Raw genomic sequence first — 27,678 nt, forward strand, 5'->3', positions numbered from 1 at the left:
TTCAAAGAAAATGCACAAAAATCTTTCATGTAGATGTTGTTCTTGAAGAGTATCTGGAATGTGTGAGTGATTTATTGCTGTGCCATAAAACTGTGTCTTGTTTTTTCTACAGCTCTTCCAATCAGGACTTGTCAGCCTCATGGGATCAAGCAAGTTTACAGCGAACTTCGGACCATTTTAGTTCTCAGGGGAGTATGGACAGCTTAGAGCACCCATCCCAGAGCTACCAGTATGGAAGACTGTCATCTGCTAAATCCAATAACAGTATTGATCATCTAGGCAACCAAAGCAAGCGGGATTCTGCCTATGGATCCTTTTCTACAAGTTCCAGCACCCCTGACCCTATGCTGTGCAAACCTGATGCTGCTTTGACAGAGACCATGCTCTACAATGAAAACTTGTGGGATCCCCCAAAGTATGCAGGCAACAAAGAAGGCCAATTTCTAAATGAGGGTAGTGGTACCCAAGACAGACTGGGGTACATGCCTCCCCCTATTCAGTATGAGAACAGTAGGAGCCCCAGAGGAGATGACCATTCTGAAGCCAGGATTTCAAATTCTGGGAGATCAAACTTTGGACCTGTTTGGTATGTTCCTGAAAAGAAAAAGGCACCCTCTTCCCCCCCACCACCACCGCCTCCGATTCGTAGTGACAGCTTTGCTGTTACAAAAGTTCATGAGAAGACTAATAGCTCCTCATATGCAGAAGGCACAAGCACACAGCACTTTACACATATAAATAGGCCAAGGGGGGGTGAATTAAAGTCTGAAGCCTCTGATTATCCTCAAAGACTTGGAAGAGTAAATGACCATGGGGCAGCAGATGTGAGAAAAAACATTAATTCCACCTGTAGGTATGAGGTCAACTCTGACCATGGCCCAGCCACCCCAGGTGATAAGTACAACAATAACATATTGAACACTAACAGACTGCAGTCATCTTTGTCTAGTACTGATGTTAGGGTTGCGCAGCCCCCCCTCAATTACCATCACCAGCGTCAGTACAGTGATGAAAGCACTTTTTTCCACAATGTCAGATTGTCAGGTTCACCAAAACATCAACCACTACAGCACAATAATGTGTACACCAATGTGAAAGAGCAGACCACTGATCACTTATTTTACAATCCACAAGTTCGAAAACCCAGCCCTTCAATCTCTGCTAACATTGCTGCTGAACAGAAGATGGAGAATGCTGGACAGAATCGCTACTACAGTGTGACCACAAAACAAACACCTCAGGGACCATCTCAGTCATCTCAATTAAAAAATGAAAGCAGGAAGACTGGGGCAAATGCTGCCCAAACCACTGTGCTACACAATAATTCTGATACCCTTGCATTTGTAGAGAAACCAAAATACCCCCTACCTCAGCAACATGACAATGCTTCAGTCGAATCCCACGGGACAAACAGCCTGAACAGGGCAGAGGGATACTCGGGTATATCTGCTGCAGGAGAGCATTTTCAAATACCCAGCTGTACTGAAAGGTTGGATCACAGGAAAGGTTGTGAGGGCATGGTGAAGGAAATTCATAACAACCACCCCTGTTCACAGCAGGAAAATGTAAAATTCTCAGTCTCTCCAGCTGATCATGGAGCTCCTCCTCACACAGACTTAGGTTGGGGTATTGAAGAAAATAAGATCTCACCCCAGAAAACTCCAATGTTACATTCTTTGTCTCAGGAAAACAAAACTCGATCTGACAGCTGCCCAGAAACTGTTGGTGACAGTGACACAATCATTGACTCTTTATTGCTCAAGCAAACACGCAGGAATGATCGTTTTGCAACAACTCTGCGAAATGAAATCCAAATGCGGCGTGCCCGCCTTCAGAAGAGCAAAAGTACAGCTGCCTTGACAGAGTCAAGTGAATCAGAAGAGTATCCTGAAAATTGGAAGCCAGAGTTGCCCCAAAACGTTGTTGCACCTTGTGACAAAACATTCACAGGCAGTTATAAGGATCACTTAAAGGAAGCTCAAGCAAGAGTCCTCCAGGCAACTTCTTTCAAAAGGAGAGATTTGGAGCCTTTACCTTTAGATCATTTCCCAGCATCTTCAGAGTTTAGAGGGCAGAGCCACAGCTTCTCTGTATCAGTTCTCACTCCTGAAGATACGCCTACAGAAATGAAACAAAACCAAGGTGGTATTGGTTCTCAGCAGGTTTCACGTATAGGAGGCAGGAAACGTTTTACTGCAGAACAAAAACTGAGATCCTATTCAGAGCCAGAAAAAATGAATGAAGTAGGCGTCTCAGTAGTTCACCGCCATCATCACAGTCGAGATCGTTCAAATCCATCTCAGGAAGCACTAGGCTCCTTTGCTGATAGATGGAAGTTCTTTGAGGAGACCAGCAAGCCTGCACAAAACAAACCACCACAGAAACCTACTCTGACTAGTCAGCTTGAGGAACAGCCTGAAGTTCCTCCTAGGAAAGCTTCTTTACATGAAGGTGAGAGGTTATGGCATGACAAAAGGGCTAGGGCAGCCTCACTTGGATTTGAAAGTGTCCTTGATGCTCATGAGAGGCCAAATAATAAAATATCTAGTGATAAACAAGACTTTATTCGCAAGACAAGAAATCCTGAGCAACCTGAAAGACTGGGAACTTTTGCAGAATATCAGGCATCTTGGAAAGAGCAGAGGAAACCTTTGGAAAGAAGGAACTCTGGCAGATATCACTCAGCTGACAACATTCTTGATGTAGGTCTTGAACAAGTGGAGAAACAACCGTACATTCATGAGAGGTCTAGATCTTCTCCAACCACAGATTTCTATGCACAGGTAGGGTTCTGTTTTGATTTATACTGGTTAGTGACTGCATTTCAGACACTGTTGCAATTTGTGTGCTCTATCAGAGAAAAAAGAGACATCAAACATCTTGAGAGACCTCTGCAGTCTAAAGTAATTTGGACGTGTTGAAACGTTACATTTTGCTGTGCAACAGTTGCATTACAAAACAACACTTAGAAATCTGTTTTTGCTTCCATGTACTTTGTATTTGCCACTCAGTGGAGAGCTTACCCCAAAAGTGCAGAATTTTAGTTTGGTAAATTCAAGATATGTTTTGAAAATTAGACAGCTCATTGCACATGCATACTAATACCCAAACACCGCCATCAACTCACTCACATACCAGTAGCAGCACACCGAAACACACTAAAGTGTAACACACTATGGCAGGAATGCTGGCTTTTAATTCTAACTTTCTTTATCACTGTTCTTAGTCATTTTCTTGAACTCCTAGTCAGATCATACTATGACTCCTTTAAACAAAATAGAATCAGGAAACCCATGTATACTGAAGAGTGAAAGCAATAAATTGCTATTGGAGAAACATTTTTGGAACTAGTGCCCCTTTGTTGATTCCCAAAATACACAGGCTTCAAATTACCACCATGTTCAGACATTCTATGATTTTATACACATAATGATTGTGTCTCAGTCATGATATGTGTATTTGTAAAGTTCACTATTATCTGTGAGGGTATGCCAGTTCTGAACAGGTTTGTGTGCCTCACCTGTGCTAGGCTGGGTAATTGAAAAGCCAATTCTTCAGCTTCTTGTGGAATTCAAGAAGCGAGGAGGAAGCTCTGATGTGGAGTGAGATGCCTTACCACACTTTAGGAATAATGTAAGAGAATGACTGTCCTTGTGATCTGGTTCTCCTATGAGGGGGGTGAGTGTGAGTAGGAGTCCTGTGGAGCGGAGGTGGCTTGATGGAAAAAGATGTGACTGTTTAGGTAGGTGGGTCCTAAGTTATGTAGTGCCTTGAATTTGTGTGTGAGAAACTTGGAATTAGCATGTTTGTGTATCAGGACCCACTGGATCTTCCTGTGGTGTGCTGTGCTGTGTTGTGATGCAAGTTCTATGTGGGAGTTCTGAGCAGGCCCTCCCCAGCTCCCTCCCTCACTGCAGTCAGTGCCCCTTCATCTGCACTGGTGCTAAGGTTGTTCCTACCCCCTGCCGGGCAGTCCTAGGCAGCCTGCTGAGTCAGTGGGCTTCTGCTCATTCTTAATTTATTCTGCTGCATTTCTTTTTAGTTTTGGGCTCCTGCCATCCCTTGGCACTTTGGAGCTGTTTACTCCGGTTTTCTCACCGCCTGCTTCTGGCCGCCCACCTCCCCAGCGTGCTTCCCAGGAGCTACTTAATGGAGGCTGCAGCACAGCTGCGAGAAAGACAAGCCCGTCCGCAGATGGTCTGCGCCAAGCCCCAGGAACCCTGACCCTCCGGACACTCACAAGTACTCCACTGCAGATTTCCAAGCCTTGGACCCCAGGCGCTGCAATAACTACTGCCTTGCATTCCGTCGTTTCAAAAGGAGGGCCGTTCACCTGCCACTGCTGTCTCTCCACCTGCACCCTAGGACCACCCATATTCATAGAATCAAGAGCCATGTCCACCCCACCAGCTGACACCACCCCAGAACCTCTCTGATGCCACCTGATCAATGCCAGATCACTCTGCAAACCTGCCACCAAAGTCTGGGACACCATCTCCACCCTTACCCCCAACAAAACCTTCATCACAGAGAGAGACCTGGCTCAACAACTCCTCCACCCCGATGCCCATCGCCTGCAAGAGGACATACCAGGACCGAACCAACAAATACAGAGGTGGGGTTGCCATCAGCCACAAACAATGTGCTGCACCACCACCGAAGATGACACCACACCGATCCTGGAACACCTGAATTTCCAACTCCACCACAAAGTCAAATGGCCATCAGAGGCACCTTCGCATACAGACCACCAGGACCAAGCACCATCCTTTGCAAAACCATCACATACTTCATTGCCGCAATTGCCATCGAATCCAAGCACCACATCTTCTTTAGAGACCTCAACTTCCACCTGGACAACCCCACAGACATGAATTCCACCAACCTTTGGAACAACAGGACAACATCGATCTCACCCTGTTGGTTACAGGCCCCACACACAGTGCAGGACTCACACTGGATTCTATCTTCACATCTGGCAACAGAGTCAAATTCAGCCATACCATGAAACTTACCTAACCGACTGCTCCATCGTACACTTCCCCATCACAGGACCATCTCGACCACCCCACACCTCCCAGTACCTCCTTCCGCTGCTGGGGCAAAGTGAGACAGACCCAGTGAACAGACGCCCTCAACACCATCCAGCCCAACACTGAAACCAACATGAAACAGGCAGTCAGTAACACCTGGATCACAAGTGCCACCAACCGAGTTGCCCCCATCAAACCAGCCAAAACCCACGGATCCACCAAACAAGCCAGCTGATATTCACCAGAACCCAGCACAGTTAAACGCATCTGCAAACAACTGGAGAGAAGATGATGCATCAGCAAAGACTATACAGACTGAGCCACCTTCAAGATATCCCTCAACAAATACTGCCAATGACTCAAAATGTGAAAAAGTATGCCCTTGCACACAGCATCGAGGCTAGTGCCAAACACACCAACTAACTCTTCACCATCCTTAGAAAGTTCTCCCGCCCAACAGCCACAGAGAATACGATCTCTCCCTCACAAGAACTCTGCGAAGCTAGCAAATCACTTCCAAAACAAGATATCCACCATTTACAGGAACTTCGAGCCTCATCCCACTGACCTCCTTAGCCTCCTCACTTCAGCTGAAACCTCCCCCAACCAACATCTCACTGCATGGAACAGCAACTTGTACACCACAGCCACCATGAACTCCCTCTACACTGGAGCACCCACTAACCCCTGCCACGACCGCTTCTTCAACCTAGGAAACAGCGAGATCAGCCACCAACTCACCACCATCCTCAGCACGTCCATCGCCACAGCCACCTTTCCCAATGCATGGAAACACGCAGAGGTCAAACCCTACCTCAAGAAATCCACAGCAAACTCCAAAATTACAGCCCCATCTCGCTGCTCCTGTTCCCTGCCACAGTCCTAGAGAAGGCCATCAACCTGAAGCTCACCGAACACCTCGAGAAAAATAACCTCTTAGACGCCTCCCAATCTGGTTTCTGAGCCGACCACAGCACCAGGACTGCCCTGATTGCTGCCACAGACGACATCCACACCCTACTTGACGGAGCATTGGCCACCCTGATCCTTCTCTACCTCTCCACAGCCTTCAACACTGTTTCCCACCACACACTCATCAAGAGACTGCACAAGATCAGAATGCACTCAGATGGATTGCATCATTCTTCACAGGATGCATGCAGAAAATCCACCTACCCCCTTTCACTTCGGAACCCATGAGCACCATCTGCGACGTCTCTCAAGGCTCATCCCTCAGCCCCACCTTTTTCAACACCTACATGACATTTCTAGCCGACATTGTCGGACCCCATGATATCAACATCTTATCCTATGGCAACAACACCCTGCTCATCCTTTCTCTTTCAGCAGACCCCGCCACCACTAAGACCAGTTTCCACAACTGCATGAAGAACGTCACAGCCTGGATGAAGGACAACTGTCAGAAGCTTAACATGGACAAAACTTAAATGCTGATCTTTGGCAAGCATGCCTCCCTCTGGAATGACACCTGGTGGCCCGGTGAACTCGTACCCACCTCAGCACCAAAAGAACATGTCCGCAGCCTCGGCATCATCCTGGACAGCAGTATCACCATGAAATGGCAGATCATCTCAATTTCCTCTGCCTGCTTCCACGCTCTCTGCATGCTTCGAAGAATCTTCAAATGGTTCCCCATAAGCATGAGAAAAAAACGTCACACAGGCCCTAATCACCATCCACCTGGACTATGGCAACGCACTGTACGTGGGAACCGCCACTGAACTCATGAGAAGGCTCCAGATGATTCAGAACTCAGTGGCCAAACTGATGCCCAACCTGCCCAAATGCCCCCCCACTACTGAGCACCTGGCTACCCTTCCAGAAATGGTATAAATTTAAACTACTGACACACGCTTACAAAGCCCTCCACAACCAAGGACCAGCATACATGAACCACTGCCTAAACTTGCACCAGCCATCCAGAAACCTTTGATCCACCTCCCTGGCCCTTGCAGAGACATGCCCATCTGCTGGAGCCTCAGTGGAGGCCGCTCCTTATCCCTCCTTGCTTCCAAGTCCAGGAACGCCTTCCCTCTCCACCTCCGAACATCACCCTCGCTTTCTGACTTGAGGAAGAAACTCAAGACCTGGCTGTTCGAATTAGCAAAGCAACCCAGCACCTGGATACCTTCATGGGTGACAGGCAGCGCTCTACAAGTACTGAATGATTGATTGATTTATTTATTGATTGAGAGGTTGATGTAGCCGCTGAGTTCTGGATGGTTTGTAGTCTTCTAGTAAGTTGCTTGGTGATCCCGGCGTAGAAGGTGTTCCCATAATCCAACTTGAAAGTGACTGGGACATGAGTGACAGCTTTTCTAGTGTTGCTTGGATACTATTTGAAGATTTTCCTCAGCATCTTCAGGGTGTGGAAGCGGGATGCAGTGATGGTATTGACTTGTGCAGTCATTTCCAGTTTTCTGTTGATGGTTATTCTGAGGTTCCTGGCATGGGTGCTGGGTGTGGGTCCGAAGTCAGCCGGCCATACTTTGGAGTCCCAGGGTGAGGTGTGCTTGCCGAAGATTACTACTTCTGTCTTGTCAGTGTTGAACGTGAAGCAGTTGACTTTAATCCGGTTTTGTGACTTCAGTCATGCAGGTGGTGAACTTGTTTGTTGTGTTGGATGTCTTATCCGAGAGGGAGAGAATGAGGTGTGTGTAGTTGACGTACTAGAGGAAGTTGATGTGTGCATGAATGACGTTGACCAGTATGCGTTGAAGAGGCTGGGGATGAACAATGAATCTTGGGCACTCCTCACATGAGTTTGATGGCTTCCGAGGTGTAAGGTGCAGGGCTGTCAGTTTGTGTCCAATCAATTAAGAAGGAGGAGATCCAGCGGAGAGCTGTTCCCTGGATGCCAATCTCATGCAGGCACCTAATAAGGCTGGGTTGTGAGACCATGTCAGATACTGTAAAGACATCCAGGAGAATGAGGGCTGCTGTGTTTTCTCTATCAAGGCTGATGTGGCTATCATCTGTGGCAGTGATGAGTGATATTTCTATACTGTGGTTAGGCCTGAATCTGGACTGCGGGGCTTTGGGGAGCTGGTGGTTGTTGTGGTGTTTGGTGAGGGGTCATTTAATTTCTCTAAGACTTTTGCCTGGTATGGTAGGAGGGAGATGAGTCTGTAGTTGGAAAGCATGCTAAGTGAACGGTTGGTATCTTAAGGCAGGGGCATGATGGTGGCATGTTTCCAGGTGTCCGAAAATGTGGCTGAGTCGATGTAGGCTTTGAGGATGGGTGTTAGTGCTGCACTAATTGGTAGGATTCTTTTGGTGTTGGCATGATGAGGGCAAGGTTCAGATGGGGTCCCCAAGTTGATGGTCTTCATAATAACATTGATTTCAACAGTGGTGGTGGCTGGCCAGGAGTACAGGGTTCATTCTTCTGCCGTAGTGGGAAGTTGAGTTGAAAAAATGTTGGGGTCTAGTTGAGAGTCAAAGATGCTGTACATGTACGTGATGTAGTTACATAAGAATTCCAATAGCTTGTTGCATAGGTCTTGTGAGGGTGTGATGTTCCTGGAGGTGGCAGGAGGAGAGGTGAAATCTTTGATGATAACAAATATTTCCTTGCTGCTGTTAGTGCTGGTGTCAATGTGCTGTGTAAGAGCTGTGCACTTATTGTTCTATATCTGCTGGTGGTAGTGTTATAGGGATGATTTGAAGATGTCTTTATGTTTGGTGTCGTGACTTGTTCTCCATTTGTGTTTCAGTTGCTTGCAAGAGAGTTTCATCACCCTTAGTTCCTCTGTGTACAGACTGGCCTATTGGGGATTTAAAATATATATATATATATATATATATATATATATCTGTTTGATGGCATGTGTAGCTGCAGATACAAATGCTTTGCACATCCCGCCATCTAGTGTTGGGCTTGGAGTGTTACAAGTTGTTTTTCTTCGAATAAGTCTTTTCGAGTCACAAGATCGAGGGACTCCTCCCCTTTCGGCTCCATTGCGCATGGGCGTCGACTCCATCTTAGATTGTTTTCTTTCCGCCATCGGGTTCGGACGTGTTCCTTTCGCTCCGCGTTTCGGTTCGGAAAGATAGTTAGAATCTCGGAAAATTTGACGCTATTGTTTGCGTTCGGTATCGGGTTAGTTACAACAGATCGACACCGATTTTTGAAGAGCTCCGGTGGCCCTTCGGGGTTTTTTTGATCCCCCGTCGGGGCCTGGTCGGCCCGACCACGTGTCTCTTCAAGGCTGATGGAACGGACCCCATTCCGCTTCTGTCCCAAATGCCACAACAAGTATCCGTATACAGATCAGCACCTGGTCTGTAACTTGTATTTGTCTCCAGAACACAAAGAAGATACTTGTGAAGCCTGTCGAGCGTTTCGGTTGAGGAAGACACTAAGAGACCGAAGAGCAAGAAGACTGCAAATGGCATCGGCGCCGACAGGACAAAGACACTTGGAGGAGGAAGAAGAAACCTTCTCCATCCAGGACTCGGACTCAGAAGAGCTCAATCCCGAAGAGACGCCTAAAACCGTGAGTAAGACGTCGACACACAAAACTCACGAGAAGACCACAAAAGCCCAGGGGACGCCACCGCCAGCAGGCCATGGCTTAACCCGAAAAATAGGTGACCGACCATCGGCACCGAAAAAGGGCACGCATGTGTCGAAGTCATCCGACTCTGGTCGAGATACCGGCACACAGCAAACTCGAGCCCGAGACAGCGGGTCCGAGCAAGTTCGACACCGAGAGGGCGGCACCGAAACAAGTCGGCACCGAGAGACCGGGACGCCGAAAATGAAGAAGGTGTCGGCGGAGCCGAAAAAGGCTACCGAAAAGGTTTCCATTCTGAAACATCCAGCCTCGGAACCGAAATCAGGTTCCTACACAGAGGAACAGGGACTGTCCTCCCAAATGCAAGGACATAAGTTCGGACAAGAACTACAGTCAATGGAGCCAGACTACACTCAGAGAAGGCGCCACATCCAAAAGGACACAGGGAAGATAAGTACTCTTCCCCCAATTAGGATGAAAAGAAGACTTGCCTTTCAAGAAAAGGACAAGCAGCCACAAGCAAAGGTGGCAAAACAAACAACACCGCCACCATCCCCACCACCATCAATGCACACATCACCGGTAGCCACTCCACCACTGATGCAATCCCCAACTCATACTGGAATGAGTCAGGATGATCCCGACGCATGGGATCTTTATGATGCGCCTGTGTCAGATAACAGCCCAGACTGTTACCCAGCGAGGCCGTCGCCACCTGAGGACAGTACAGCTTATACACAGGTGGTGTCAAGAGCAGCTGCATTTCATAACGTCACCTTGCACGCAGAACCTATTGAGGATGACTTTTTGTTTAATACACTATCCTCCACTCATAGCCAATACCAAAGCTTACCTATGCTACCTGGAATGCTAAAACACTCCAAGCAGGTGTTTCAGGAGCCTGTGAAAGGCAGGGCCATAACTCCAAGAGTAGAAAAAAAGTACAAGCCACCGCCAACAGACCCTGTATATATCACGCAGCAATTAACACCAGGCTCTGTGGTAGTAGGGGCAGCTCGCAAGAGAGCAAACTCTCACACCTCAGGAGACGCACCACCTCCAGACAAGGAGAGTCGCAAGTTTGACACTGCGGGGAAAAGGGTTGCAGCACAAGCTGCCAACCAATGGCGTATTGCCAACTCACAGGCACTGCTGGCAAGATATGATAGGGCTCATTGGGACGAAATGCAACATTTCATTTAACACTTACCCAAGGAGTTCCAGAAGAGGGCACAACAAGTGGTGGAGGAAGGACAAAGTATCTCAAATATTCAGATACGGTCAGCAATGGTTGCAGCAGATACAGCTGCTAGGACAGTAAATACAGCAGTAACCATAAGGAGACACGCATGGTTGCGTACGTCAGGATTCAAGCCGGAAATACAACAAGCTGTGCTTAATATGCCTTTTAACGGACAGCAGTTGTTTGGGCCGGAGGTGGACACTGCTATCGAAAAACTTTAAAAAAACACTGATACGGCCAAAGCCATGGGCGCACTCTACTCCCAACGCAGTTTAGAGGGGGGTTTAGAGGGGGGTTTCGAGGACAAACTACAGAACCCACAACCTCACAAACAAGGCCCACTTATCAGAGCCAATATCAGTGGGGAAGTTTTCGGGGACAATATAGAGGGGGACAATTCCAAAAGAGTAGAGGGAAGTTCCAAAGTCCCAAAACTCCTCAAAACAAGCAGTGACTTCCACGTCACAAATCCCCAACACCTAACACCTGTGGGGGAAGACTAACCAAGTTTTACAAACATTGGGAGGAAATAACAACAGACACTTGGGTCCTAGCAATTATCCAGCATGGTTATTGCATAGAATTTCTCAAATTCCCTCCAAACATCCCACCGAAAACACACAATATGTCAAAACAACACATAGATCTTCTAGGACTAGAGGTCCAAGCGTTGCTACAAAAAGGAGCAATAGAATTAGTACCAATTCAACAGAAAGGAACAGGAGTTTACTCTCTGTACTTTCTCATACCCAAAAAGGACAAGACTCTAAGACCCATATTAGATCTCAGAACATTAAATACCTACATCAAATCAGATCACTTTCACATGGTGACATTACAAGACGTAATCCCATTGCTCAAACGACAAGACTGCATGGCAACACTAGACCTAAAGGATGCATACTTCCATATACCGATACATCATTCACACAGAAAGTATTTAAGGTTTGTATTCCAAGGGGTACATTACCAATTCGGGATAACAACTGCGCCAAGTTTTTACAAATTGCCTGGCAGTAGTGGCTGCACATATCAGGAGGCAGCAAATGCATGTGTTCCCGTACCTAGACGATTGGTTAATCAAAACCAACACGCAAGAACTGTGTTCGCAACACACAAAGTATGTCATAGAAACCCTCCACAAACTAGGTTTCTCACTCAACTACACAAAGTCACACCTTCAGCTGTGTCAAACACAGCAATACTTAGGGGCAACAATCAACACAACAAAAGGGATTGCCACCCCAAGTCCACAAAGGATACAAGCATTTCACAATGTAATACAGGCCATGTATCCAAAACAAAGGATACAAGTCACGATGGTGGTGAAACTACTAGGCATGATGTCCTCATGCTTAGCCATTGTCCCAAACGCAAGGCTGCACATGCAGCCCTTACAACAGTGCCTAGCATCACAATGGTCGCAGGCACAGGGTCACCTAGATCTAGTGTTGATAGACCGCCAAACATACACCTCGCTTCAATCAGGAACAATACAAATTTAAACCAAGGGCGGCCTTTCCAAGACCCAGTGCCTCAATACGTAATAATGACAGATGCCTCCATGATAGGGTGGGGAGCACACCTCAATCAACACAGCATCCAAGGACAATGGGACACTCAGCAGAGACGGTTTCACATAAATCACTTAGAACTACTGGCAGTATTTCTAGCGTTGAAGGCATTTCAACCCATAATAAGCCACAAACACATTCTTGTCAAAACAGACAACATGACAACGATGTATTATCTGGACAAACAGGGAGGAACACACTCGACTCAGTTGTGTCTCCTGGCACAGAGAATATGGCATTGGGCGATTCACAACCACATTCACCTTATAGCACAGTTTATTCCAGGGATTCAGAATCAGTTAGCAGACAATCTCTCTCGGGATCACCAACAGATCCACGAATGGGAGATTCACCCCAAATACTAAACACTTACTTCCAAAGATGGGAACACCACAAATAGACCTATTTGCAACAAAAGAAAACGCAAAATGCCAAACCTTCGCATCCAGGTACCCACAAGATCAATCTCAGGGCAATGCGTTATGGATGAGCTGGTCAGGGATATTTGCATACGCTTTTCCCCCTCTCCCACTCCTTCCGTATCTAGTAGCACCAACCTGGGCAAGACAGCCTTGGTACACAACACTACTAGACCTCTCAGTAGTGCCTCATATCAAGCTTCCAAACAGACCAGATCTGTTAACTCAACACAAACAACAGATCAGGCATCCAAATCCAGCATCACTGAATCTAGCAATTTGGCTCCTGAAGTCTTAGAATTCGGACATCTAGACCTTACACAGGAATGTATGGAGGTCATAAAACAAGCAAGGAAACCAACCACAAGACATTGCTATGCAAATAAGTGGAAAAGATTTGTTTATTATTGCAATAATAATCAAATTCAGCAATTACACGCATCTGCTAAACACATCATAAGCTACTTACTGCATTTACAAAAGTCAAAGCTAGCTTTTTCATCCATTAAGATACATCTTACTGCAATTTCAGCTTATCTGCAAATTACGCACTCAACTTCATTATTTAGGATCCCAGTCATAAAAGCATTTATGGAGGGCCTAAAAAGAATTATTCCACCAAGAACGCCACCAGTTCCTTTGTGGAACCATAACATTGTCTTAACACGACTCATGGGTCCACCTTTTGAACCCATGCACTCATGTGAAATGCAACACTTAACATGGAAAGTTGCATTTCTAATTGCCATCACATCTCTAAGAAGAGTAAGTGAGATACAAGCATTTACCATACAAGAACCATTTATTCAGATACACAAGCATAAAGTAGTTTTTTACGAACAAATCCCAAATTCTTACCAAAAGTCATATCACTATTCCACTTGAATCTAACGGTGGAACTACCAGTGTTCTTCCCACAGCCAGATTCTGTAGCTGAAAGAGCACTACATACATTAGACATCAAAAGAGCGTTAATGTACTACATTGACAGAACAAAACAAATTCGGAAAACAAAACAATTATTTGTTGCTTTCCAAAAACCTCATGCAGGAAATCCAATTTCCAAACAAAGCATTGCTAGATGGATGGTTAAATGCATTCAAACCTGTTATCTCAAAGCAAAAAGACAACTGCCTATTACACCAAAGGCACACTCAACTAGAAAGAAAGGTGCTACTATGGCCTTTCTAGGAAACATTCCAATGACTGAAATATGTAAAGCAGCCACATGGTCTACGCCTCATACGTTTACCAAGCACTACTGCGTGGATGTGTTAACAGCACAACAAGCCACAGTAGGCCAAGCGGTACTACGGACTTTGTTTCAAACAACTTCAACTCCTACAGGCTGAACCACCGCTTTTGGGGAGATAACTGCTTACTAGTCTATGCAAAGCATGTGTATCTGCAGCTACACATGCCATCGAACGGAAAATGTCACTTACCCAGTGTACATCTGTTCGTGGCATGAGACGCTGCAGATTCACATGCGCCCACCCGCCTCCCCAGGAGCCTGTAGCCGTTTCGAAGTTGATCTTGAACATTTGTAAATTTGTAAATATATCACCTTAAACTATATTATGTACATACATATTTACTCCATTACATGGGCACTATTACTATAATACACAACTCCTACCTCACCCTCTGCGGGGAAAACAATCTAAGATGGAGTCGACGCCCATGCGCAATGGAGCCGAAAGGGGAGGAGTCCCTCGATCTTGTGACTCGAAAAGACTTCTTCGAAGAAAAACAACTTGTAACACTCAGAGCCCAACACTAGATGGCGGGATGTGCAAAGCATGTGAATCTGCAGCGTCTCATGCCACGAACAGATGTACACTGGGTAAGTGACATTTTCCATATATATATACATATACATATACATACATACATATATACATATAGAGAGAGAGAGAGAGAGAGAACGAACGAGAGAGCACAGCTCAAGTAAATGGCCACTAAGCACTTTGTTTTATTGTTATCTTTGACAGATATTAAGTAGCCTTGAGTTCTCACTTGGGTATAACAATAGAGTAGAACTGTCTCTGGTTCTGGGCTCCAGACATAGGTCAGTTTGGAGGTTAGGTGTCTGCTCTCGCAGAACGACTCCTCAAACGTAAAACAACAAGAACAAAAATGGGCTACTGGTACCACGAAGGCCTTCCTTTGTCTATTAAATAAAGATAAACTCAGCCTTAGACCCCGCATTGCCGCAAATTTTCCTCCCCTCGTTATCCCTGAACCCTAATTGTTGAAGGGGACCAGCGTAAGCCTTTTGCCTTGATGTGATCCATTGGACTAGCGAACCCCCACTAGCAGCTAAATTGGGGGTTGCCACAGCACCCAAAGGTCTGCTTAGCTAGGTCACAATTAATTCTGCACTAATTGTTATGAGACTCGTTTTTCCGTATCTGCAGGCAAAAACTAATAAATAATATTGCATGGGAATACAATGTCATAACTGATAGGTGGAGGGCAGGAGCTGCCAAGTATAGAGAGAAGAACGAGGAAAAGAACGACAAAAGTGAGTAAGAGAGGGGGGCGCAAATCGAGCAGGCTGCACAGAGAAAGGATATTAAGGAAAAGTAAAGATATGAGGAAAAAAATAGAATGAAAGAATAAAGGATAAAGGAAACGTGGAAGGAATTAGGTGAAATGAAGGCTCTAAGGGAGGAAGGGAAGGTGAAAGGAAGGATTTAAATGTAAAAGTTGAATGGAAGGAAGCTGTTTTGAAAGAAATGCAAAGTAAAAGAAAAGAAAGATTAATGGGTTAAAGGTTAAGGTGGATAGATCTAATGGTGAAACGCAGGACTAATGGTAAATTAATTGATGAAGTGGTGCAAAAATGGAAGGGAAAAGTCTAGACAAAGGTGTAAAAGGATGGATGGATGGATGGGTGGATGGAGGGACTGACGGATTTATAGGTGGAATGCTGTAATGTTGAAAGGAACTCGTATATGGAGTACTGCACTTCACACTTGCATTACCAGCAGTGGTTCAGCGAGTATAGTATTTTAAATTCATGATTGCTCTGGTCTGTAGTTCATTTTGTTTTCTTATTCATTACCAACATTTGTTCACTTTAGAACACGATTCACGCTTTGCATCTATTTGCTAATGGTGTTTGGTGGTAGTGGGCATATGGACAGCCTTCCTACAATGCAATCCTATAAGTGACTTTTGCATGGCATTTACCTGGGTAGCCCCCCATTCATTGTGGCCTGACTATCCAGTCAACCTAAATCAGGTGGGCTTTCTTACTGTTGCAGCTACCACGTACACCATAAGACCCTCTCCTAGCTCCCCCGCCCAAAGATTTTATACTTTCAGTCAATCAATCATGGCATTTGTAAAGAGCACTACTCATCTGTGAGGGTCTCAAGGTGCTTGGGGGGGTGCTGCTACTGCTCGAACAGCCAGGTCTTGAGGTGTCTCCTGAAGGTTAGCAGGTCCTCTCTCTGTGGCAGGTGGATAGAAAGAGTGTTCCACGTCTTGGCGGCGAGGTGGGAGAACGATCTGCCACCGGTGGTCATTCTGTGGATGGGTGGAATGGTGGTGGTCGTTCTGTGGATGCATGGAACGGTGGTGAGGGCAAGGTTAGCGGAGTGCGGCTGGCGAGTCATGGTGTAGAAGGAGAGTCGTCTGTTGAGGTATTCTGGTCCGGTGTTGTGCAGTGCTTTGTGAGCATGGGTGAGGAGCTTGAACGTGATTCTCTTGTTGATGGGGAGCCAGTGCAAGTCTCTCAGGTGGGCTGTAATGTGGTTGTTGCGGGGATGTCCAGGATGAGGCGTGCGGAGGCATTCTGTATAAATTGCAGTCTTTTCTGGAGCTTGGCTGTGGTTCCTGCATAGAGGGCATTGCCGTAGTCCAGTCTGCTGCTTACGAGGGCTTGGGTGACCGTCCTTCTGGTTCTTGTGGGGATCCATTTGTAGATCTTCCGAAGCATGCGCAGGGTGCTAAAGCAGGAGGAAGAGACAGCGTTGACTTGCCGGGTCATTGATAGCCATGAGTCCAGGATGAACCCCAGATTGCGTGCGTGGTCGGTGGAAGTTGGTGCGGTTCCCAGTGCCGCAGGCCTCCAGGAGTTATCCCAGGCGGAGGGGATGGATCCGAGGATGAGGACCTCAGTCCTGTCAGAGTTCAGTTTCAGGCAGCTGTTCTTCCTCCATTCGGCGATGCCCTTCATTCCTTCGTGGAGGTTGGTTTTGGCGGTGGCGGGGTCCTTGGTGAGGGAGAGGATCAACTGGGTGTCATCGGTGTATGAGACAATGTTGAGGTTGTGTGATCGGACGATGTTTGCGACTGGAGCCATGCAAACGTTAAAGAGGGTCGGGCTGAGGGACGACCCCTGGGGAACGCCGCAGATTATCTTGGTGGCTTCAGAGCAGAATGGAGGGAGGTGGACTCTTTGGGGTCTGCCGGTGAGGAAGGAGGTGATCCAGTCCAGGACTCTGTCGCAGATCCCTGCGTCGTTGAGGCGTGTGCGTAGGGTGTGGTGGCAGACGATGTTGAAGACAGCCAAGAGGGCCAGGAGGATGAGGGCCGCGGTTTCGCCATTGTCAAGTAGGGTTCTGATGTCATTCGTGGCGGCGGTGAGGGCAGTTTTGGTGCTGTCGTTGCTGTGGGATCCAGATTGGGATGAGTCCAGAGTGTTGTTCTCCTCGAAGAAGCGGGTCAGTTGCGGGTCAGTTTTTTGTTGACAATCTTCTCGATTACTTTTTCCCGGGAAGGGGAGCAGGGAGATGGGTCGAAAGTTCTTGAGGTCCTTTGGGTCCACCTTGGGTTTCTTGAGGAGGGTGTTGATCTCGGCGTGTTTCCGGCTCTCCGGGAATGTGGCGGTCTCGAAGGAGCTGTTGATGATCCTCCGTAGTTGGGGGGCGATGATGGAGCTCGCCTTGTTGAGGATGAGGTGAGGGCAGGGATCAGATGGTTAGCCGGAGTGGATGGTGTTCACGATTTTGATGGTTTCGTCGTCGTCGTTGATGTGGATCCAGGAGAGCAGGAGGTTGGTGTGGCTGAGGGGCGGTGAGTCTGTGGTGTCGGTGGTTGACGGGGTCTGGGTATTGAAGCGGTCATGGATGTCTGTGATCTTGCGGTAGAAGAAGGTGGCTAGGGAGTCGCAGAGGTCTTACGATGGCCAGATGTTCTTGATTTTGGAACCGGGGTTGAAGAGTTCCTTCACGATGTTGAAGAGCTCCTTATAGCTGTGTGCGTTGTTGTCGATGCATTCTTTGAAGGAGGTTCTTTTGACGGGTCGGATGAGTTGGTGGTGTCTGCGGATGGCGTTCTTGAAGGATGTGTGGTTGTCCAGTGTTTGTTCTTGGCGCCACTTCTTCTCGAGTCTTCAGCATGTTTGCTTGGATTCTTGGAGGTTGGCAGTGAATCAGAAGGCCTTTCTTTTGGTGTGTCTGTTTGAAAGTTTCTGGATTGGGGCGAAAATGTTGGCACAGTCGTCGATCCATTGCCTAAAGTTGCAGGCGGCTGTGCCTGTGGTGTCGATTGGTGGGTTTGAAACTTTCCTTGGTGTGGGTTGGGGCCTAAGAGTAAGAACGTCACTCACTATGAGAATTTTCAGTTATTTGATTAGCTCCCCATAGCATCAGCTTCGCGCTTTTTTTGCGAGTGAAGAGGGAAATAACGCAGAGATAAAGCCTTTGTTAGCATTTGGCGAGGCCTGCACCTGGAAAGGAAGTCGCATATTTTTTGCTCGACTAGAGTGAAGAATTCAGTATAGTTATTAATGACTGTTGGAGCCTTTTGCGTGAATCCTCATGTTGTTTATGGTTTAACTGTGGATTTTCTTTCATGATCTTTTGTCGAATCCGTGTCTGAAGTTAAACCCCTGCTCTGATCCTTCCTCTTGCAGACTATGTAAGAATCATGATGTATATACGAACTTATTTATGGTAGAAGTTTTGAAAATAAATTCGTAAGTTTGGGGCCTCTGCTTTTGCGTTCTGGTTTTTGTCAAGGACAGAAGTAAGGCTCGGAAGTAGTTGATGACAAAGTTTACAGTGGCGGTAAGCGAGGGTTGATAAAGCAAACAGGACTATTGTTATTTGGAGCAGCAGGAGGAAGAGCGATGTCCAGTCCCTTAACGAAGTACAGTACAAGTCGAAGTCTAACTGAGATAAGCAGAACTTGACAAAGATGATGGAAGACAGCATGATTCAAGAGCTTGAGTGAGTAATGAAATAGACGGGGAAAAGATATTCCCTCGGTAAGGTGGGGGTATCGTTCAGGAGTTGCAAGGACTGGCGCCCTCTACGTTTTGCTCCATGCATTGCTTTTGAGCTACCTTGCCAGCTAGCAACAGCATGCGGCTGCTGTGAAGAACATTTGCGTCTGCGAGAAGCTCGCCGGCTAAGCTCTGAACACGCCTCTGCACCGTCTGCAGGGACAAGAATACACAAGAGCAGGCTCGCGCCTCCCTCCAGTTCTTCGTACGGTACGCACATAGGGGCAGTGAAGACACAGCTTTACCTAGGCTGCAAAGCCTGCAGTATAACCAGTGGCGTAACGAAACTTACAGGGGCTCCCCTGCAAATTACCTGCAGGGTGCACCCTGTACCTAGTCAGGAGCTTGCCGCCCTTGTACTGTGCTGAGCCCCCCGGAGCTCGCCCCCCAACCGAGGGGGCTGCGGGGGCCTTTGTTACGCCACTGAGTATGACCCTGATTATTCGAATGTAGAGTTATTCACGCTGGAAGTCATGTTGTTAGAGGCACTTGCTAATTTGTAAGCAGTCGGTCATCTGGGTTGTGTGGTGAACAAAGGACGTGGCAGCTCACTCCAAATTTTGTCGGAGAGGGAGAGTATGTCATCTTATGGGTGTTTATACGTCCATTGCCATACACCTTGCAAAGCCTAAATCGCCTTTCTTGTTGGAAATGTTGCATAATGAATGTAGCGCTTCATACCACTGGAGAGTTTGTGAAGCACTCTGATTTGTATTGGGTTCCTGGACTTCCGTTGTATGACACAATTCTGTTGCATTGTATTGCGCACACCTGTTTCGAGCGTACTTACACCTATGTGGTTGGAAGAGTGTTATTTGTAGTTGGGCCAATATTTGAAATGGTGGGGGAGGTGTGTGAAGTTTGAAGACCCTGGTGGTAGCCTAATGTTGCGGTGCCTTTCCATGGGGTTTAGCAGAATATGTGAGAATAACCGCATTGGAGCATACAGATGCTTTTCAACTTTAGGGCGGGCATTATCATATTTGGAACGTGCCGAAGTGCAGCAGTTGTGTCCACTATGGTAAAAGAAGTCCATTCACTATAAATAAATGAGCCAACCCAAGTGGTGGCGCTGTGGCACTGCAGGTTTGCGATAGATTCAGTCCATAACCATAAACAGCAGACGACCAAGTAATTTCACCGTCAGCAAGACAATGAAACTGTTTCTCATTGTATGACTGTAAGTTGTCAGCAGAATGCAGCCCAAAACTGTCACTTCGATAATGCACGAGACGGTCACTCACAGCCTGATGCGTGGCTGAAATCGAAGTCTCAAAGTATTCTTACCCCTAGGTGTCATGCTGCTTGCAGAACCATCGCTGGATTCTAGTTAAAATTAAATTTGGAGCTGCGATACACATTGCAAAAACGAGATCCATTTTGTTTGGGCCTGGCCGTCACCACTGGAAATCGTCATCAATGTTACGTTTTTAACCTGAGTGCACAGATGTAGGTCTGGCATCAGTTAACCACAGCTTTTTGTTTTTAAGAAATACTAAACATAGGCATCTACAGGTGCTTTCAACTACCCTTCTTCATCCATTGGTATGCTGTAATGTCATTCACATTTTGCTTCTGCCCAGTACATCAGTTTGCATGGAGCAGAGGCATGAGTCCACATCGGCCATTGGCTTACCTGACTTTGAGTGACGGAATTCTGCTCTTATGTAATGTACACATCTGCACAGGAAGCAGTCTCTGCCAGGGCCAGGACCTACTGGTACAATGTATTCTTTTACATAAACATGTATGTTTAGAAGCTTTTAGGCAGTGCCTGCCTTCATACTGTGCGAGCCTTCATTCAAAAACATTCATAGACCAAACACGCATTGACAAAGCCAAAAGGTTAGTAGCCAAAGCCTGACTATTGTCTTTGCTTATGTCCTGATCTGTGTCTTGTTAACTTGTCTTCTTGAGCCTTATGAACAGTCCAGACGTGTAAACAAGATAACACGGCTGAAGAGAAATATTTGGATCACGATCCAACAGGAACTTAAGAACAGCAATTTAAAATAAGGGACCATTCTAATCCCATCTGATGAATATAATGTTGCCAGACACCAGATATTTAAGCAACAAAGAAAGACACAAAGATGAATATGCTTATAGGGTTCTCCGTCACCAGTGATCACTTCAGGGAATGATGCAAAGTTATAAAATGCTCTGAAACGCTATCAGAGATTGAAAAAATGTACATCAAAACAGGAAAAAATATCCAAAACGTTGTATCTGCGAATGGTATTAATTAGAGAAGCTTACAGGACAGTTTAGCGAGGGTGCCTTAGCGGTGACTGCATACTGACTCCACAGAGAGCTATTACAAAGGATACTTTTCAGTGGTTAATGCTGACCGCTATCTGAACATGCTGCCACTCAAGAGGTTCGTTTGTGCCTTTGCCTCGATGGGAAGCAGTACCCAAATTTGGAGGCATCGACTCTCGCAGGCATAGAAGCACAGCAAATGTACTTGTCTAATGTGCCTGACTGATTTCTACATGTATAAAATATTACATGATATTAAGTTGCATATTTTTATCAGCGAGGGAGTGTCTGTCCCTAAGACTCAATCCCTTTCTGTTGTTTCTTTTTAAATGGACTGTTGCACTAAATTTTTTTGCATCAGTATTACGGCGCTTCACGCTATTAAAAAGTGTGCATGCCTGGGCTACAGGTCGGTGCTGTTTGGATCACTAACAACTCCACCTCCTCTCTAAAATGTAATCCAGACTCCACCTTTGATTATCAAAAGAGAGAAAAACAGAGTTAAAATGTGAATGTGTTTACAGAAATAATCTGCTGGAAGAATTTCTCTGGTATTAAATCTTGGTAGTAAGTAAAGGTCACGTTTGTTTTTAAAGGCTCACAGTTTAAAAAACGTCTACGTTTTTATTACCTTGCAAACTTTTCAGTTGACATTACCACTCTGTTAGCAACCAAGTATCTTACATATCTGAATAGCTGACATAACAACCAGAATGTGTGTGCTGCCAATAATTTAGTACAGAAAAAATAAGTACACTCACACATTTACGACACCATTCCAGCACTTTATTCTGCACTTCCCTTCGAGGGTCAGCGGTTCCTTTTGCGGGTCTGCTTGTCTGCTTAAAGAATGGAGGCACCTGGTGCTCCCTAATTGCATCTAATAAAATAAAACCACTGAAGTCTTAAACTAGCCCTGTTGCAACTCTCTTTACTCAAAACTCCTTTCTAATGTGAACTTTGAGTTAAGGTTCGTTGCCCCCACCCACCCGCGCTCCCGAAATGGTGGGTGGAGGGAGCTAAATCCCCTACCGCATTCTCTGTTGTTGCCAAAAGAGCTTCAGCAAAGAACCCCACAGGCGTTTTAGGCAGTGTTTTCCATTGCTAATCCACAGACTTGTATCCAAGATCTATACCCGGCAACTAGCAACCCACTGTCCTTACAAACCTACCAGCTTTGTATCCACAAATTACTAAGCTTTCTCTCCCTGGACAGCCTTTAAGCATGCAGCAAAGTATTCTGCCTCAGGATTGTGTGAATATCTGGAAGGATGCAACGAAGCTACGCACAAGAACACTTCATTTCATTATGTATATTAATTTGTCCCTGGAGTTTAAAGAAGGATCACAACTTGTCTTTAAGACTCAGCTTGTGGAGACTCAATGATGGTTCTCCTAAACTATTTTGACAGTAAGTCGTCTTGTAGAAAGAATCCAACTTAATGATCTTGTTTAGTACTACTTGATTTCCTGGAAGGTCTGACACAATATTTTCTCAAATTAGTCAGAGGACCACTCGTTGCCTTGGAAGAAGGTGGAAGGAAACTCTGTAAAGCCAGCGAGGAGTCTCTGCCCCATTAGCTGACCTCTGCATATTGGAACGCAAGCAGATTTCGACTCTCTTGATGACTGGGAATGCAGAAGAAAGCGAAGCAGAAATTAACTTTACAATCATTTCACAGAGGCAGAAATGCATGATAGGATGGTAGCAGGATTACGTACGAGGAAGCTGGGTGTTACAAAACTGTTTATGGCCTAAAGATCTTCAGAGAAGCGATAGATTTTTTTTTTTTAAATAAAAAGAGTTGTTGTGTTACATATGTTTATAGTAAGCACGAGAACTCCTTGTTTAATTAGCACTGCAATGACGAGTCAAATTCCAGCTTCGGTGCCCAAATGGAAGGATACTGTGGAATGCTAGATAATGTTTTCTACGTATTAATTTTAATTTTAACAAGGTCTTCAGAAAGTACACTCCTGACATCATTCACATGCGCTGACTGTTAAGAAGATGGACGTTGCTTAAGCAATTTGTCATCCAACTTTGTATCAGACACTTTTAATTTTTCATCCAAAACACTGGATTTAAAACACCCTAAATCATTGGTGCGTGAAGTTGAGCTCAGTAAGAAAGCATGTTGATCAGTTATAGCTCTTAAAGTGAAAACAACAGGGTAAATAATGTGATGTGGAACCTTCGCATTGGAAATTCCAACAGCATCAGTGGACAAGCCCACGAGAAGCAAAGAAAGGGAATCCACTGATTTCCATAGGGGACTGGTTGGCACCGGTAACCATAGGATACAAGATGATTTTACAATTAATCACACATTTCACTTATGGGCCATATTGGGAAAACTGATCAGAGTGTTCATAGGGCAGCTGGCGCCTATTGGGTTGTCCTAATGGTTGGGGCACTAGACTTGTAGTATTTGTGTTAATTCGAACATCTCAGGAAGCGTCAAAACATTAGACATAACATTGAGGCAATCTAATTTCCAGTATTCCAATTAACCATAATTATAGCATGAACCACATTGAGGAACTGCATCCCCCTTTCCCTCCCCTCTCCCCACTTCATACCTACCACGATATCCTATTCATTGTCCCCTTCCCCTGCCTTTAACACTTTGGTGCAATGATTGCATCTGGAAAACTATCAGTGTGGAGCCATTTCATTCTTGCTTACTTTTCTAATCCTTTTAAAATACAATGTTATGTTTATTCGCATTATTTCTAAAAGGAAAGCTCCTACCTCAAATGCAGTACATGCCTTATAATTCTAAATAGGCAAGTGTAATTTCTGTGCATTAAATACAGTGGCTATCAGGGCATTTATTATCAAGCCTGCTGTATGCCACAAATCCGAGTCTTTGCCTCTCAGAAATATTCGGATTGTGATGAATAAACAAAGGCAACCAATTAGCATTTTCACACTCCAGCAATTCCTTGTTATCGCCATCAATTTTAAGTATGCTATATAATCAGAGATTCTGGAAATATGCAGCATGGGACCGCCTAATTATGTTGCATGGTTGAGTGAATAATGCAGCATAATGTGGCATATTCTGTGAGAGCATTACTTCATTTTTCTGTCATTTTTAGACTTGTTAACACTGTATGGGTGTTGGTAACACCCAAATATAGCAACAAGTGCCAGAAAGCTTACCAGTCACACTTTATAATGGGCCTTTCGCTGTGTGCGAACACTTGTTGCTGCTTTTTAGTAGCTTTTGTACCTTTTCAGCTATAAACACAATTTTTTGAAAAAATCTGCAGATTGTGCAGCCGATGATGGATTGTATGGCAAATGTGGCAAATCTATAACTATGCACAAAACATTGTGGCCACACAGTCGCATAATTCCAGTGGCACTGCATATAATTATATTGTGGCTGGTGCATCCCATAATAGGCATGGAGTATAAGCCATATTTTTATTGTTGCATTCTCATGGAACACAACTTTATATTCTTTGCCAGTTAAGTGTATTAGTAGTAGAACATAAACAAAAACATTATCTGATGGATACTTCTAACTGCAGATCCTCATCTCAGAATACTCCTGTGGTGCTATTCTGGATCTGGAATCATTTCTCCAGCAATGAACCTGCACGTTGACTCCTTACCACCCCAAAAAGTTTGGAGTGGGCTTCATATAAGTGTTACCCTGCGTGCTGACATAATTTAATTTATTTCCACATGGATCTAGACCTGCGCGCCCAATTTTGTCAACTTCCTACAACTTCCAAACATAATCTAGTGTGCTAGGGAACACTTTTTCTTCCTAAAATGAAAAGCTTGAAACCATGTTGTGTCTTTAGAAAGAAGATGTTGGTCATGAAACTGCATAAGGTGTATACCTGGTGTTTTGGCTGTGAACACAGCTCAAAATCAAAGGACCAATTCACCCTCATGCCCCCGAGGGCGATTGGGACTGAGATTCAAAGCTGCATGCCATCAGCTTAAGAAGTAACTCCTCTTTCGTAATTCCCACTCTTGCTCCAAGTTGTGGGTGCAGACAGTCTCACAGCCAAGGCCATTTCCAGGAGAGGTCTACTCTGCAGTCGACGCCCTGAGGTAAACCAAATCCAAATGCAAACACAATAAAGTGAAGTGGGACTCAACTCCACCCTACCGCTCTATTTCGAAAGAGAAGACGCAATGATGTTGAAATGTTAGTTTCCCTCTCGGTTCCTGGTCACAAAGCCAATTCCCCAACTGATTCTGGCGGACCCCTCGTTTCCCAGGCCATTGGCAATGCCACAGCAGAATTGTTGCCATCAACGAGGCCATGCTTGTAGGTATTTGGTGCCCTCCCTCTGGCACACCTTCAGGCCTAAGGAACTGCAGGGTCCTCGAGTTTAGTTACTGCTGGCAGATTGATCCTCTGTACCATCTGATCCCCCCCACCCTCGGGGCCCTCATACCAACTTCAGTATGGACATCTGCTGTGCTCCAAGACCTGTGATGGGCCCTTCCTCTTTGGAGTTGGAACAGGATTAGGTGCTTCTTCTGATGGCTAACTCGAAATTTACTTCACCCAGATCCCAACCAATGTTTTAGAAGATTATAAAAGTGCAACCAGTCAGCATGCAGCCTGACTCTGAATCTCAGTGCCTTTACTGGGACCAACATACCGGCAGAGGCGGCATTATCGTTTTCCTTATCACTCTAAACAAGGTACATCTTAAGAGAGGGTGCTGCTGATAATAATGATGGTGGAGAGAGGGATGGTTTTCACTAGCAGATGAAATGTTTAAATGCATTTCCAAAAGGTCTGTGGACTTGATACCTCCCCTGAAACAGCTTGTGATCCAGCAGCAACAGAAGAGATTGCATAACTTACATTATTGGTCCAGTGAGCAGCCTAGGGTCCTGGATTTGTAGCTGCCTGTGGTTGTGACAAAAACAAGCTTTTTTAGGGAACTTTTGCAGTCCGGGCCACCCACGACTACGCTCCTGCTCCTCTTTAATGAGGCTCTCACCATTACTCTGATGGACACTAGGTTAAAGCCCTGTCCTGCTCACCAGTGAATAGGCAGGTGCCATGCATCACAGACCGGCTCTGGCCATCCTGATTTTGTCACTAAGTATAGTATTCCAGAGAGCTTGGCGGTTCAGGTTTCAAACAGCAAGGTGAACCCGAATTCATTCTCCACAGCTCTTCCTGATAAGGAGCTCAAAAGGATTAAGGAGTTTAAAAAACAAATGTTCTCTTTTGCTACTGTGGCATAGAGATTGGTTAATGAAGTTTGTTTATTATGTGATTGCGCACATGCCTTTGCTAGCGCGCCTTGTCCTTAGTAAGTAAACTTACAAGGGGACACGTATAGGTCGATGAATCTTTTGAATCGCATAGAGTATCCTAGTTAAGCGGTAAACAATGGAACATCAATAAACATCATAATCAATGAGTAAACACCATTAAGAAACTTTACTTAACCCCTTATCTGCTGGGCCTTTTCCCCCCCAATGCTGAGCCCTTTTTTGGCTATTTGGGGTAGTTCGCGCTTAGGGCTTCATAACTTTTTGTCCACATAAGCTAACCACGCCAAATTTGCGTCCTTTTTTTCCAACATCCTAGGGATTCTAATGGTACCCAGAGTTTTTGGTTTCCCCTGGAGGAGACCAAGAAAATAGCCAAAATACAGTGAAAATTTCGTTTTTTCCAAAAAAATGGGAAAAAAGGGCTGCCGAAGAAGGCTTGTGGTTTTTTCCCTGAAAATGCCATCAACAAAGGGTTTCTGGTGCTGAAATCACTATCTTCCCACCTTTCAGGAACGGGCAGACTTGAATCAGAAAACCACATTTTCCAACACAAATTTGGCATTTTACTGGGACATACCCCATTTTTACTATTTTTGGTGCTTTCAACCTCCTTCCAGTTAGTGACAGGAATGGGTGTGAAACCAATGCTGGATCCCGGAAAGCTAAACATTTCTGAAAACTAGACAAAATTCTGAATTCAGCAAGGGGTCATTTGTGTAGATCCTACAAGGTTTTCCCACAGAACATAACAGCTGAAATAAAAAAATATTGAAATTGAGCTGAAAACAACAGCCATTTTTCTTTAAGTTTTACTCTGTAACTTTTTCCTGCGATGTCAGATTTCTGAAAGCAATATACCGTTTTGTCTGCTGGACTCTTCTGGTTGCGGGGATATAAAGGGCTTGTAGGTTCATCAAGAACCCTAGGTACCCAGAGCCAATAAATGAGCTGCACCCTGCAGTTGGTTTTCATTCTATACTGGGTATACAGCAATTCATTTGATGGAATATGAAGAGTGAAAAAGAGGTATCAAGAAAACCTTTGCATTTCCAAAATGGGATCAAGATAAGGTTTTGAGGAGCAGTGGTTATTTGCA

The 27,678-nt window shown here is 45.4% G+C and overlaps 1 protein-coding gene across 7 annotated transcripts in view; it reads left to right on the top strand.

Moving 5' to 3' along the window:
* The window catches only part of SHROOM2 (shroom family member 2), a 675,938-nt gene that overhangs the window by 452,750 nt on the left and 195,510 nt on the right, over positions 1-27,678 (top strand). For all 7 annotated transcript variants that reach the window (XM_069205145.1, XM_069205146.1, XM_069205152.1 and 4 more), the window contains one exon: positions 113-2,783. In XM_069205145.1, coding sequence (XP_069061246.1) covers positions 113-2,783 — 2,671 coding nt within the window. The remainder of the gene's footprint in view (positions 1-112; positions 2,784-27,678) is intronic.

This window comes from Pleurodeles waltl, chromosome 8, assembly GCF_031143425.1.
Source record: "Pleurodeles waltl isolate 20211129_DDA chromosome 8, aPleWal1.hap1.20221129, whole genome shotgun sequence".
Taxonomy (NCBI): domain Eukaryota; kingdom Metazoa; phylum Chordata; class Amphibia; order Caudata; family Salamandridae; genus Pleurodeles; species Pleurodeles waltl.